We start from the raw sequence: 15130 nt of genomic DNA on the forward strand, positions 1-15130 counted from the left end.
AACAAACTTCAATAATAAAAATACATCAACTTTATTCTTAATAAAGTATTAAAACATTTTTTTAAGTACAGGTACTAAGGGAGTCAGGTGGCTGAGTGGTGAGGGAATCGGGCTAGTAATCCGAAGGTTGCCAGTTCGATTCCCGGTCATGCCAACTGACGCTGTGTCCTTGGGCAAGACACTTCACCCTACTTGCCTCGGGGGGAATGTCCCTGTACTTACTGTAAGTCGCTCTGGATAAGAGCGTCTGCTAAATGACTAAATGTAATTGTAATTTCCAATTTTGGGGAGTCAGGTGGCTGAGCGGTGAGGGAATCGGGCTAGTAATCCGAAGGTTGCCAGTTCGATTCCCAGTCATGCCAACTGACGTTGTGTCCTTGGGCAAGGCACTTCACCCTACTTGCCTCGGGGGAATGTCCCTGTACTTACTGTAAGTCGCTCTGGATAAGATCGTCTGCTAAATGTAAATGTAATTTAAAACCATTTATCAAAGTGAGGATGGATGTATGGCCCTACCTCCCAGCTGATTACGGCGCAGGTGGGGGACTTGCAGTTGATGTGGGGAGCCTTGCAGGTCTCAGGGGCACCTGGGCCTGTGGTCACCTCACAGCGCTCTGACAGGGAGCCATACTATTTGACAAGACAATCACCCCACACATACCTTAGAAGATTAGTCATCATTTCCTCACCAAAGTACATACATAAATACAGGAAGAACATAAAATACTTTTTTTTTTTATCAGATATTTCTCACCCCAGCCTTGTTAGCTGCACGGATGCGAAAGTTGTAGGTTCTGCCAGGCAGCAGGTTCACCACAGTGCAGTCCGGCTCAGGGCCCTGATAGACCTCCCGGCTCTCCTCAGCACCATGTGACCCACACAGCTCCACGCTGTAGGAGGACACTGGGCTGCCTCCATCATCCTGAGGTGGGCCTGATACACACACACACACACACCATAAAAGCTCCACAAATTTAGGCCGGCACTGCCTGGAAAACGCAGACAGCTCAGCAAAGATAAACACATACACACTCAGCTCTGAACACTACCCCGAGGTACTAGACAGCAACACAAACACACCCACTAATAGAAGCTGAACAGCACCTCCACATGTGGGATGGCAGACTAGAGAGTGACTCACCCCAGCGCAGCTGCACCTCCTTGGCTCTGGACTTGCCCACCACCCGGGGGGGCTGGCACGGCCCGGGGGGCACAGCAGGAGTTTGGACTTGCAGAGCCTCCGACAGCTTGTGCGTGGAAAGATATACAACAATATTCAGTCAGCACAGGAGAAACTCACCATATCAGCTGTTAACACAAACTCATGTTTGAGCATAGACCCACACATTAAGTCTATAAAATGTTAACATACACGACTGTCATTGCACAAGCTGTGCTTACTGATATTATTGGCTATTATCCCATAACAGATTCTCCAGTTATGTGACAAACAGTAGGGAACATGTGAGTGCTGGGTCACGTTTTGCCGATCCAGAGAAAACAAGAGCTTGCCAACATGACTCATGTAGCTTGACAAGCTCACATTATGAATAAATGCATGCAGTAACGGCTGACAAACACATTCATGGAGATGGGCTGTGAAGTCAGCTAATTAGGAGAAGACTGATCTGATGCATGCAAAGAAAGTGCAATGATTAGACATCTTGGTCTTGAAGAGGTGTAGTGTGCTCTCACACAGGAGAGAAGCTGAATGACTATTTCTTATTAGATTTTCCCTATACTGTCCAAAAATAGACATCATGTGCGTAGCTGGAATTACTCATGTCTAATTTCTCAGACCTATCCAGGAAATAGATAAGATGCACTTGTGGTTTTATGAGAGCTTGACCACTCTCTGGTCATGGCATTCTACTGAGAAAGAACCTCAGTAATAACCAGTGCAAAGAGAATACCAGTTTCCAGTTAGTGAGTGGAGCTGTGTGGATGGTTCTGGCCACACCTGAAGTTAATGAGTGAGAGCGTGTGTGTGTGTGTGCGCGCACGCTGGTGCTGGATGACTCACCGGGCTCTGCCCGCCCTCACTCATGCAATAGACTCTGGTCTGGTAAAAGCAGCCGGGCTTAAGACTCTCACACACGTACTCCATGGCTGGCCCTGCGTAAGCCAATTCCCATGACAATCCTGCAAATAAAACAAACACAATTATTTACATTAGTGGTAGCACATGTACTACATCTGCTTGGAACGTGCCCACCCACAGAATATTTAATAACTGTCTTTACGTACCACTCAGACCATCAGAAACCTCCAAAATGTATTTGGTTATATTGGCTCCACCATTGTCTTTAGGGGGTTCTAAAAACAAACAAACATATAAATCAAATGCTACAGCTTCAAAATGTATACAGTATATGCGTGATATTGCAACGGGAAAATGTGCGCTAACTCATGTGGATATCAGGACTCAAGAGACAGTATACATCATGAATCAAGAGACAGCGTAATGGATCAAGAGCTACAGTAATCATTGTGGAAGGTCCACTCTTAGGATAATGGTGATCACGCCAGGCAGTGATCCTGTGAGTGAAGCCTGTGTGCATGTAGCGGTGAGGGCCCCTACCCCAGGCCACCCTGAAGCTGTTGGGCAGTACCCTGCCCCTGATGGCTGGTCTGGAGGGGCTGCAGGGGATGTCTGGACACGTGGTGAACTCTGCCACCACACTGGGGTTGCTCTTCCCCTCAGAGTTGTAGGCTACCACCTAGTGGACAGGCAGTCGGGGGGGGGGGGGGGAGACAAGCACAGTCATCGATGGTGAATTACATTTACTACCTGTCCTTAAAAACTCCAGGAGGAAGGTAAGGTCATTCAGGGATGTTTGGGGGAGGAGTAGCACACTGAACCGGCAACATTATCAAACAGTTTAGCTCCATAGATCCACCCATCCACTTCATGTTGCACAGCTCAAAGGAAGATTAACAAGGAACGAATGCAAAAGACTTAAGAAATCTGGCTTTGTTCACATCCTGCTCACATCCTCATCACACGGTGGATGTGAACATCTCCCTCTGTGCATCCCAAGCTTACCCACGTACGGTATCAATACATTAACTGCCCTCATGCTGGGCTGCTGTATAATTGGGTTGGAGATAGAGTGATTCATTCAAACACTTGTATACACTCCCATCATGAAGGCACACAGAGGAAGCTTTAAAGAAACAAATGTTGTTTTGGTTTCGGGTGCAAGCTTATGCAATGCCTTGCTTTTGTTCATTCTGATGAAGAAAGTCTGGATCCTTCCACCAACGCTGGGGATGTGGTTATCAGTGAAGGACTGGGGAAAGTATAACCAACCTGATATCAGCCTGAGGAGGGGAAACACAGGGAACCGATAAAGCTTAGTAAAATGGTTCAGCACATCGGTTGAAGGATGGTGTCAGGCAGGTAAAGGAGATATCCTGCAGCTAGTTTGTCTGCTGGCAACTGCCAACCACCTGTAGCCGTGATCTTTAACCCTCACACAGACTGGCAAAAGAATGTGTGGCTCCTTGTTACAAATCATCAAATCTACCTAATCATACATGGGTTTCCTTTGTGTTTTCACGGTCATGGAGTACTCATGTTGATGGGGGCCTGCAACCCTGCTGCCCAGCACTACGAGACTAATGCCATTACAACATAGCAGACAGAGGAGTGATAGGGCTGCCGTGCTCCTTGCAATCACTCACCCCTCCCTCCCGCCTCTGGGCTTCAGCCATTCTCTTCCACACTAGACGCCCAAGACAGCCAGACAGCAGGAGACAGCTACACCGAGCGGCCGTCTTTATTAAGCAGGTGGATCACAATAGACTCAGCCACACTGCAGCACTCTCTTACCCGGAACTTGTACTTGGTACTCCTGTGGAGGTGCACGACTGTCTTGGAGAGCTCATCACCATCGTAGCTTGGCTGGAAACCATATCCCTGTGACACAGACAGGTAAACAGGGATGAAAAGAACACTGAATACCTGGGTTCTTAGAACCAAGTCGTGAAATACAAAAACAATGCAGTGATGACTACTGTAGAGACATACAGTAGGGTCCAAAAGTCTGAGACCACTAGTCAATATACCATTGTGTATATGGACTTTGGACTGTCTCTTTCCATGGCAGTAGGCTTTATGGAAGTAGGCTTTATACATGTTGGCTGTGTAATTGGGATGAAGATGTGTATGGGTGCTCACCGAGCCTTCCTCCTCCATCTCCAGAATGTAGAAGATCTCATCCTCCTTGGGGGATCCTGGAGGTCTCTGCCACTGTAGGTTAAGCCAGGTGACCCCAGCCTTGACCAGATCTGGAGGAAGTGGGGGCGACGGAACACTGCACGAGGTGAACAAGTCCACCGCTTCGCTGAACTCACTAATGAGGGAGAGAAATAGTGTAAGGGGCAGGATGAAGTGAAAACACGTGTAAAGACAGAACCACAGTTGAGTTTTTTTCCCCACACTTTGTCTCATACCTAACACCCATGTCATTTTTGGCTGCAAGACGGAAGGAGTATCTGGAAGCTGGTGAAAGCTTGGTAACTCGATACTGCTTCTGAGGTCCATAGTAGCACTGTTCAAACACCCCGGTACCCTTACCCTGCAGGGAATCAAATCAGCTGAGTAGGGGAGCAAGCAATCAATCTTGGTTTTGATTTAGATAGCTTCCAACTGCAAGTGAACTTACCTCATCCCATTGAAGAACATAATTTTGGATTTTGGAACCGTTGTCACATGGAGGCTGTGGGTAGACATGCAGATTAGTCTCACTGGGTCATTTCTTCGATCAACTAAGCTGTGTGATCACGCACTGCCTACCTTCCACTGGGCAACAATGGTGCTCTTGGTCCCGCTGGCCTTTCTTGGGGGGTTCGGGAGGTCTGGCTCACAGCTCAGAGTGGTGAAGCTCACAGCCTCAGAGGGGTTACCCTGTAAACAGTTACACACAGCCAGGACCCTGGGAAAGGGAGAAGCACCCATAAACGTTGGCCAACAGCTACAGATGTTTCTTGTTGAATCCGCGGATTTATAACTTAAAGAAACGTAACGTACAACAACATACTGTGGGGGAGGGGGGGGGGGGGGGGCTGTGCTCATGTGCTCATTGGAATGTTGATGTTCTTGTCAAGAATTATAGTCAATGTTTGGAAATGTGTACTTTATATCATCAATCATTAACCATTAATCAATCTAATGACAGTGTTTTACGTCAGTTTATATAATGTTTATACATTTATCATATGGTTAAACAAAGATAACCAAGAATGAGGGCTTTGGTTGACTGTGGCTAGCCAACCAGTTAATGCTTGTCTTTCTTTTAATGTTTTTGAAATATAAGATTGGTAAGGCTAGTCAGCTGCTCTTGTTGACATACAGATGAAGCCATGAACAGCCTGTGTTAGTGTCCGTACCATTCTTTTGTTAGCAGCTATGCCACTGCAAACCAACACGACGATGCAGTATAATATTTTTCGTACGGGCTCAAATTGGGTATTCGCATCATTGATGAAAGCCACAATGTACTGAATAAGTAATACAATATTAATCCATAATAATTATATAAACATCAAGAGTCCTTTCCTGGACAAGGCTATAGTCAGGGCTTGGGGCATATTCTAAATGGCAGTTTATATTTGATCGAATTACGGTTGTCACGTAGGAGTGAAAAAATATTGATCTCAAAATGTTGAGTGAATTTTAAAGTGGATTTACACAGTAATAGTTACACTGTCTGGCAGGAAACTGCACCCACAAGTAGTTGATTTTGCTCTTAATATACAGTTAGGTCCATAAATGTAAATATCTGTAGGATTTATTTTCTCCATATTATCAAATGTGTTTTGGCTATATCAAACCATGAGGTGGATTTATATAAAAAAATTGTGCAGTATGTCATTTGTTTTTAAAAGAGGTTTGGCTGACAGGCTAACCAATGGAGTGGCAATGGCAGTCGGTGTGGAGATGCTATCAGTGTCTTTTTTAGCATTATTGTTCTGTGTCTCTTCCTTCTTCCAGCTGGTCATCAGTTGGGTTGGCTCAATGTACGAGGAGTTTCCACAGAGCTCTGTAAATGTTTTGGTTAGTTGATAGTTGATAAGAGAGAGAGAGCGCTTTGATTAACAGCTGAGAACTGGAAATATTTAAGGTTAAGATCCATAATAGATGTCATTATATACCCTGGTTCCTTATTTTGCCTGTGAAGGTTAAGTGGTTTAGCACAAATTAACACTGTTTCAGTCCATGAGAATACTGACTCTGGTGTGGCTCACCAAAGAAAAATATTTAGGCTAACGCCTCCCAGATGTATACAGTATACTGTACATATTTCATGACTGCAAAAAAGGCTTAACATCGAGTGCAGCTCAGAACTAGCCAGCCAGCACTCTGTAAACAGGATGGAATGAGATAATCTGATACCATAAGTGTACAGCTTTTTAAAATATTATTACAGAGAAGGTTAGTTGATGATGATGGTAAGGTTGATGATGTATCTACAGTTAGGTCCATAAATATTTGGACATTGACACAATTTTCATCATTTTGGCTCTGTATACCACCACAATGGATTCGAAATGAAACAATCAAGATGTGCTTTAAGTGCAGACTTTCAGCTTTAATTTCAGGGTATTTACATCCAAATCAGGTGAACGGTGTAGGAATTACAATACATTTTATATGTGGCCCCCCCCTTTTTAAGGGACCAAAAGTAATTGGACAATTGGCTGCTCAGCTGTTCCATGACCAGGTGTATGTTATTCCCTCATGGGAGTTCGTTATTTCATTGACAAGGAGCAGATAAAAGGTCTAGAGTTCATTTCAAGTATGGTATTTGTGTTTGGAATCTGTTGCTGTCAACTCTCAATATGAAGTCCAAAGAGCTGTCACCATCAGTGAAGCAAGCCATCGTTAGGCTGAAAAATCAACACAAACCTATCAGAGAGAGAGCAAAAACATTAGGTGTGGCCAAATCAACTGTTTGGTACATTCTTAAAAAGAAAGAACGCACTGGTGAGCTCAGCAACACCAAAAGACTCGGAAGACCACGGAAAACAACTGTGGTGGATGACAGAAGAATTCTTTCCCTGGTGAAGAAAAACCCCTTCACAACAGTTGGCCAGATCAAGAACACTCTCCAGGAGGTAGGCGTATCTGTGTCAAAGTCAAAAATTAAGAGAAGACTTCACCAGAGTAAATACAGAGGGTTCACCACAAGATGTAAACCATTGGTCAGTCTCAAAAACAGGAAGACCAGATTAGAGTTTGCCAAAAAACATCTAAAAGACCCTGTACAGTTCTGGAACAACATCCTATGGACAGATGAGACCAAGATCAACTTGTACCAGAATGATGGGAAGAGAAGAGTATGGAGAAGGGAAGGAACTGCTCATGATCCAAAGCATACCACCTCATCAGTGAAGCATGGTGGAGGTAGTGTTATGGCGTGGGCATGTATGGCTGCCAATGGAACTGGTTCCCTTGTATTTATCGATGATGTGACTGCTGACAAAAGCAGTAGGATGAATTCTGAAGTGTTTCGGGCAATATTATCTGCTCAGATTCAGCCAAATGCTTCAGAACTCATAGGACGGCGCTTCACAGTGCAGATGGACAATGACCCGAAGCATACTGCGAAAGCAACCAAAGAGTTTTTTAAGGCAAAGAAGTGGAATGTTCTGCAATGGCCAAGTCAATTACCTGACCTAAATCCAATTGAGCATGCATTTCACTTGCTAAAGACAAAACTGAAGGGAAAATGCCCCAAGAACAAGCAGGAACTGAAGACAGTTGCAGTAGAGGCCTGGCAGAGAATCACCAGGGACGAAACCCAGCGTCTGGTGATGTCTATGGGTTCCAGACTTCAGGCTGTCATTGACTGCAAAGGATTTGCAACCAAGTATTAAAAGTGACAATTAGATGTATGATTATGTTAGTTTGTCCAATTATTTTTGGTCCCTTAAAAAGGGGGGGGGGGGCACATATAAAATGTGTTGTAATTCCTACACCGTTCACCTGATTTGGATGTAAATACCCTGAAATTAAAGCTGAAAGTCTGCACTTAAAGCACATCTTGATTGTTTCATTTCAAATCCATTGTGGTGGTATACAGAGCCAAAATGATGAAAATTGTGTCAATGTCCAAATATTTATGGACCTAACTGTATGTTTTATTATACCTACCATAGCGCCACAAATTCTCAGAAAATCCAATGAGAAACAAAGTAGATGATATTGAGTAAGTGGAAACTGTACCTCACATGATAGTCTGTTGCTGGTCTTAGGTCTTCTAAAGTTGCACTTAAATCCTCCCCACTATATAGAAAGAAAAGAAGCACGGTCCACAACGTTACACACAGAAAAGAATGTTCCTTTTCCCCCTGTACTATATCTAAAACCATACATTATTTTCCCAATGTCCTTTGATTGCCATATTTCTGCCTCCTAAAGCTAGTCAGAGGAGCCCCTTCTCACCTGCAGGTGCTTCTGTAATTCCCATCTATGCCATTGTAGGAGATGGAGACCTTGTAGCTGAGTGGCTCAGGGGGGCTGCCCTCCTCCCTTTCAGGCATGCTGGGGGCGCTCCAGGTCAGCACAGCACCTCGGGCCTGGATGTCTGACACCTGGGGCACAGGTGAACTAAAGCATGAGTTAACACAACCTCTTGGATTATGATCAAACAAATGATCCACATGAGATGCTAGGACCCATTATTCAGTGTTAATGTTAAATTGTTATCTTCAACTGAATGTCATTTATTTGGAAGAATTCCTTTTACTGTTTGGAGGAGGAGGTAAACAATAGCCTGGAGTCAGGGGGGAGCAAGTCATACAGGGAAGACCTCAATCAGACCACGTCTGCACTGGTCCCTTCCCCGTTTCCTGGGGTCACACTGCACATTAACTGCAATTGAAAACACTATATATCCTTTACTATCATATATTTACAATACTTATACTATCAAATCTTATGTAAGATTAAGCGACAGTCAAGTGAAGAGGTTTGAATCTTTCAGAATGCACCTTGTAGCATTTGTCTTCTGCAGAGTATAAAAGGTTTAGATTGCCGATTTGATCATCATATAACAATGGATAAATATATGTAAATGAGTACTCACAACTGGCTTACTGATGGTACCTAGCAGAGCTTGCAGGGCCCGGGCATCTTCATCGAGCTCTACATAGAGAACAGTGGAAAAATGCATTAGGCACATGTTCCTATTTTGTGCACTAGGTACCTAGGTAACCTCTCGGATACACCATAACAAAGGGCATGTTGAAAATGTTTGGGGCTCAGGGACAATGCATTTTGATGGCTTTCCATTCAATCAACCGCCCCAGATTAGCATTGTTCCAGGGTTAGGCCTTATGACTGAAGAGCGGTGAGAGCTCATGTAATCAAGCCAAATGTCAGAACTCGGACTCTCTCACTGTCAACAGCTGCGGCAGTTTGCAAGACTTCAACTCGCGACAGCTCAAGAGGATACCGCTGCCCTGGTCCTCACCTCCTTGGTCTCCGTCTTGTCCCCTGCCCGCCTGCTTGCCTGTCCCCGTGTTGCTGGCCTGCCCTGGCTCCAGCTCCAGGCCTTTCCCCCCCACCCCATTGTAAATGTCGAGTGTGGTAGGGCTCAGGCGGTTCTTCTGCGGTGAGGGAGGGGGGCTGTCCTTCATCTGACCCCCTCCTCCTCCCTGGCGCTCCTTGAGCTTCTTTTGCAGGCGTTCGTATGTTTTGCTCGCCCTTTCGTCCCTGTGAACAAACGGCGGGCGTCCATGTGGGGAGTGAGAATCTGCGGAGGCTGGGAGAACAAACACACAGAACACTTACATCCACGTGGGCACGCACAGAGACAAATACAAAACAAAACACAACCTGCTCTTCCGAACAGGAGTCAAAGAGGGAGCAGTCCAGTTCAGGACCGGGCTCACAGAGGAGCTTCAGGTGAAGACAGAGTTCAAAGTTACTACTTACTACCGTTTCAGCTCAGCTGAAGCTAAGGATATCAAAGTTAGCTACTACAGCTTAACTGTGCACATACAGCTTAAAAGAACTGGGGGCTTTATATCAATACAGAGAAAGAAATATAGACAGAGAGAGAGAAAAGACAACGTGCATGAGATAAACATTATTATAGATAGGGGTCCAAGCCCCAGAGTTTTTTACTTTAAAATCTGATTAACAGCCATGTATTATTGAATTAATAAATTGAAAGAGTGTGGTATATTACAAATACCCTTGGGTTGTGCTGTGGTAACAAAAAATGCAATTGTAAAAACGTACACTAGCTCTTGTTGCCTTGCTGTGAAACATAAATTGTAACAAGTTAGTGGAGCAATGTGTTATGCCAACTTACCCTGCTCTGAGTAGATGTGAGCTGGGTGGTACTGGGAAATGTACTGGGAGCCCATGTCGCCTACCCCTCCTGCCATGCCCGTGTAAAGGTGGGGATGAGGGGGCATCATGGGCGGATGGGGGATGAAGGCCGACAGATGGGCATGGGGGGGAGGGTGGTGTAGAGGGGAGTGGCCCCCTGGGTGGAACTCTGGCTGCTGAGGTAAGACCAGAACACGCCGTACTCCATTCTCTTCTATGATCTGAGAGAAGGAACAGGAGAGAACGGACTCACACTTTGACAACTGACACATTTTTGGAGACATCACAGGCTTCAACACTGGTTGGAAAAGAAATGCCTGGATGGCAAAAAGTCTACCTGTGAAACGTATCCAGGAGGCACATAGATTGGAGGCACTGAACCATTTGGGGACATCATGGGAACCTGAGCAGGACCTGTAAGTCAGATGAAAATAGCCTACTGAAAGGTCTGTCTACTGTAGATGCTGTCATTATTATTCCTCCACAGCACAGAATGAACAACTAGATGTGACTAACTTGGAACACTGTCGGGTCAGGTAGACACATTTTGCGGGGAAAAACAGTCCTTCAAAAAGGCACCTTACACCTCAACCTTAGAAAGGAAACGAATATAGAATAGCATAGGCTTTTCTAAATGTCTCTGTAACCTGTAAAACATCCTCTCTGCAGTCTGGGAGGTATAAGGCTTCTTTCATTGACATGGTAGAGGTCAACAGGAGACCTTTGAAGGCCGTCTCGGGAGACTGGCCAGTATAATTGATAGGCAATGAGTCACTTTGCTAACTTGGATTGAATTCGCCAGCAGAAAGAGGGTCTGGGGGACAGCCACCTGAACGAATGCTGCTAATCACACTCAACAGACTCGGATTACAATGCCCATTGTGTGTGAGAGGTTAATACACACTGCCTAGTCTTTTGACTGTTTGCAGATCTCCAGCACACCTGCCAGTTGGAAGCGCCTCCCACTCAATACAACACAGCTCTGTGACGAATCACAGTGATTCCATACAATCCTGTTAACAGTTCCAATGTAACAAATGTGCCGGAGAGGAAATCCAAGAAGAATTTGGGTTGTGGGGTACGGTGAAAGGGAGGACGAAAGGAGACTCGAGTGTGAGAGGGAGACGTGGAGCGAGCTGGGTGGGGGGTGGAGAAGAGAGAATAGGAAAAAAAAACACCCACTCTTTTACCTCAGACTGACGCACGAGTGCTGACAGGGATCAGACACAAAAGGCCACATCCCCCTCCCCCTGAGCATCAGCAGCACTGACGTGGCAGCGCAGAGACAGCCGTCCAGAGGAAGCAGCACAGAGAAAAACATCAGGGCTCTACAAATGGCAGGCTGAGCCAAGAATAACCACAAACAAACCACACACTCCTGGGAGTGTAAACACTTTAGGAACACATCATCTTCAGTCAACAGCACATCACCCTCCCAACCTGGCCTCTCAAATAGGAGTCATCTCCCCTAGACCGATGGCATGGTGAGAAGGGGCAGAGGTTACCACTGGGAGAGGAGTGGGATAATTATCAGCACATCTCACATCATGTTGGGAAATGATTGCTGGACCACATTAAAAAGACACATATCTCTTTTCTGACACAAATTTCACACCAAACTCTTTTCTGAAAAATAACGTAACCAGAACCTGGACACATTTTTTTTGCAAAGAGATAATCCTACAAGAAAGTAATTACCAGCATCACCAAGATTAAGCTGATAACTGGTCTGGCAGCAGAGGGAAGTTAAAGGGATTATCTTCAGAACAACGGTTTATATTGTAACTCTATGAAGAATAGACAGTTAGTTGTGAGGGTGCAAAGTGGACTTCCCAAACTTTAGCCATGGCTTCTGTGCCCTATGAGACATCAATATGGCTCTAACACAGGGACCAAGAAGGTGGGCATACTTATTTCAGGCAAGAATATTGTCTCTCGATGGACCTACTCATCAGCCTATAGAAGCACATTAAATAGGAAGGAAGTGGAGAGGGAGCCTGCTGGATTATTAGTTAATAAAGTGTTTTCCCAAATAGATAGGAGCGTGGGTACGTATAGGCAATGACAGAAGACTAATTTACGGAGGTTCTAATTACAGCCCACTTAATTAAAGAAGGGGGTCTGATTAATAGAACAAGACCTTGTGATAAAAGTACTGATTACGTATACCTTTCCCCATTTGATAGTGTAAATGATTCTGTCTGGCTTTTACCACTTCATGGCACAATTTTGTGCAGACAGTTGGTGGAATATGCCCTGCTTTCAGTTAAGAGGGTAGTAATTTGCCATAAGTGTAACATTCCACCAATAGATTACTTTGGCAAACTGCTAGCTGGCATGTTATAAAATAACTTCTCCCTCCATGTTTCTCTCTTCCTGCGTGTTTCTTATCAACTCTGTCTCTCCGCCTGCATGCCACTCTGTCTGTCGGCTGTCTGTTTCTGTCTCTCTCACGTGATAAGATAAACCCAGAGAGATAGCAATGTCCACATGGGATGGTTGCTACTCTGGCTGTAGACTTAGGATCCGAAGATTCTAATGGCATCCATTATGTCTCCCTAGTGAAGATGGGGGCCATTGCCCCTTGTTAGTATACAGTAGCATCATCACACAAAGATACAGTGGATGATGTAAAAAAAGAAATAATAATAATAAAAGGAATATCGCACTGCCATTTTTCATCCCAATCTCCTCAACCAACACAAAATGAGAGCTTTACTGCTTTACATGAAGAGTCCTACTTTCCTGTCACCAACTCAATTAAAGGAGTCTACATGCTAGCAGACCTAAGATAACCCACTTCTGAGAGACAGACACACGAGAGGCAGACTACAACTTGCCAAAAATTAACAAACAAAAATTATTTGGGGAAAATATTGACAAAGATCAAATTAATGTGGATTTTTTTTTGATAAAGCACGCCATTTCTAAATGTAAAAGGGTGCATCAGTACCAATATGTTTGGTCATGACTACATATTAAGGTTGGTTTGTCGTACTGTTGGTGGTAATGGTTCTATCCTACAAATGTTACAGTTCATGTAACATTCATGTAAACAATAGGGTTGCCAGAGTAATGTGGGCCAATATGTCTATTGTAGTTCTATTTGCAATAGGGAGGATTCAACAAATGTGGGCCATCAGTAGAAGTTGCACATTTGAGTTTTCTATATTCACATCAACAGACAATAAAATAAAAATAACTGCACACAATGCAATGGGAGTAGCTTGATTACTTCATGAAACAGTTCGACAGTTTAGTGTAGAATCTCTGTATAGTGTGTAATTAGAGACAATAGTGTCAGTATAGCTTGTTCTTGATCTGACTCAGAAGTCTGACTCCGGAAATCAAGTGCGGCCGCTTCGGGAGGCCCCCTGGTGGCCGTTTCACGCTGCGTCGCACCAAAGCCACTACCAAATAAAGTGCGTAACATCTGTCTAAAAGTCAGGCAGTGTGCTGAGACTTGCAACAGAAACACCAGCCCCTTGATGCTGTCCATTGCTTTGTTTGCTCTACACATCCTGCTGTGTTGTTTTTTTTACACACATACAGTAAGGGAAAGTCAAGACCTACACTTGATGCAGAGACTCAGTGAATGTTAGAATGAGAATACTTTGATTTAATGCATGTATATTGCCCGCCCACTATGGATTTAAGGGGTCTGACACAGATTCTTCAATTCAGCAAATTTGTTTAGTTTGGCCTAAAGAAGCACATAACACAAGGGGATACAATGTACACAACTGGAGAGACCGGAATTTGAGACACCTGAGTGACCGAAAAAATAGCCATTGATGTAGTTTCTGAATTGTCCAAACTCCTCTTGTTTAAAGTTAGCAAAAAAGTCAAAAATATTGAAAGGGAGCCAAACATTTCAACTGAATAACAATGATTTCACAGGAATTATAGCAAAACTTTTTACTTTCCTTTCCTTCTCTTTTTTTTTTTTTTTTATAAAATAGGTGGATTCAATTCCAATACAAATATATCTGTTGAGTGCCAGTTTTGTCCGATAATATGCGTATGTGACCATATTGGTCAACCTCTAATGTGTAGGTTTTTTTTCCTCTCCGCTTTCTACTCATCTGACACATGAGCAACTAGTGCTAGGCATTGTGAAGATGGACCGTCTATCTCTGCAGTGGGTGGCAAGTGGGATCAATAGGCCATATCAACCTACAGAGCATGCTCTGACCCTACAATGTCGGATGTTAAAGCACACATGATCTAAACGAGCACACTGCTTCTGCTCATCTCAGCTAGATGTGTAGATGACAAGTCTTTCGACTGGATATATGGCTGCTAATAGATGAATGTGAACAGACTGGCTTGGGCAGGGCATGGAGAACCAAAGGCTGTCCTGTAGTACAAGGGCATACTGTAATCTACTGTAGGGGATATTCAGACCAGATGCACATCACTTCACTGCAATTCACTTGCTTGGCTTTGTAAGAACATCTCTATCACATTCAATAAGCCAAGTTGAGACCGCTTCCCAGATACTAAAAGCTGCTCTCAGCCAATAAACAGAGAGTGAATCATCCAAAGTGACGTGAATCCCCGATGGAATGAGTCAGATAAAGAAGTGGATCTAATCAGCCCAATGGTCCTGATGCGGAGTTGCTGCATCAGTCTCTAGGCTTATCAGATATCACTCACCCTCTTTGGAATCCTTAACCTCCCCCTAAAAGGTGCCAAGGAGAGTCAGAACTGGAGCTGGCAGCCAGAATTGGGGGCGTGAGGAAGTGGGGGAGGGTGTGAGAGGGACATTGGCGGTGCTGA

General features: G+C 44.4%; 2 protein-coding genes across 4 annotated transcripts in view; one reads left to right on the forward strand and one right to left on the reverse strand.

Moving 5' to 3' along the window:
- lpar6a (lysophosphatidic acid receptor 6a) overlaps window positions 1–15130 on the forward strand; it is a 281763-nt gene that overhangs the window by 238039 nt on the left and 28594 nt on the right. The gene's annotated exons all lie outside the window — the stretch shown is intronic.
- fndc3a (fibronectin type III domain containing 3A) overlaps window positions 1–15130 on the reverse strand; it is a 34002-nt gene that overhangs the window by 4590 nt on the left and 14282 nt on the right. For all 3 annotated transcript variants that reach the window (XM_062472458.1, XM_062472460.1, XM_062472459.1), the window contains 17 exons: window positions 10686–10762; window positions 10329–10569; window positions 9483–9773; window positions 9096–9154; window positions 8453–8601; window positions 8234–8293; window positions 4802–4940; window positions 4671–4724; window positions 4459–4583; window positions 4184–4358; window positions 3836–3922; window positions 2582–2720; window positions 2248–2316; window positions 2024–2142; window positions 1142–1247; window positions 755–933; window positions 517–630 (listed from right to left, as the gene is read on the reverse strand). In XM_062472458.1, the coding sequence (XP_062328442.1) occupies window positions 517–630; window positions 755–933; window positions 1142–1247; window positions 2024–2142; window positions 2248–2316; window positions 2582–2720; window positions 3836–3922; window positions 4184–4358; window positions 4459–4583; window positions 4671–4724; window positions 4802–4940; window positions 8234–8293; window positions 8453–8601; window positions 9096–9154; window positions 9483–9773; window positions 10329–10569; window positions 10686–10762 (2183 nt within the window). The remainder of the gene's footprint in view (window positions 1–516; window positions 631–754; window positions 934–1141; window positions 1248–2023; window positions 2143–2247; window positions 2317–2581; window positions 2721–3835; window positions 3923–4183; window positions 4359–4458; window positions 4584–4670; window positions 4725–4801; window positions 4941–8233; window positions 8294–8452; window positions 8602–9095; window positions 9155–9482; window positions 9774–10328; window positions 10570–10685; window positions 10763–15130) is intronic.

The sequence above is a fragment of the Osmerus eperlanus genome, chromosome 11 (assembly GCF_963692335.1).
Source record: "Osmerus eperlanus chromosome 11, fOsmEpe2.1, whole genome shotgun sequence".
NCBI lineage: Eukaryota > Metazoa > Chordata > Actinopteri > Osmeriformes > Osmeridae > Osmerus > Osmerus eperlanus.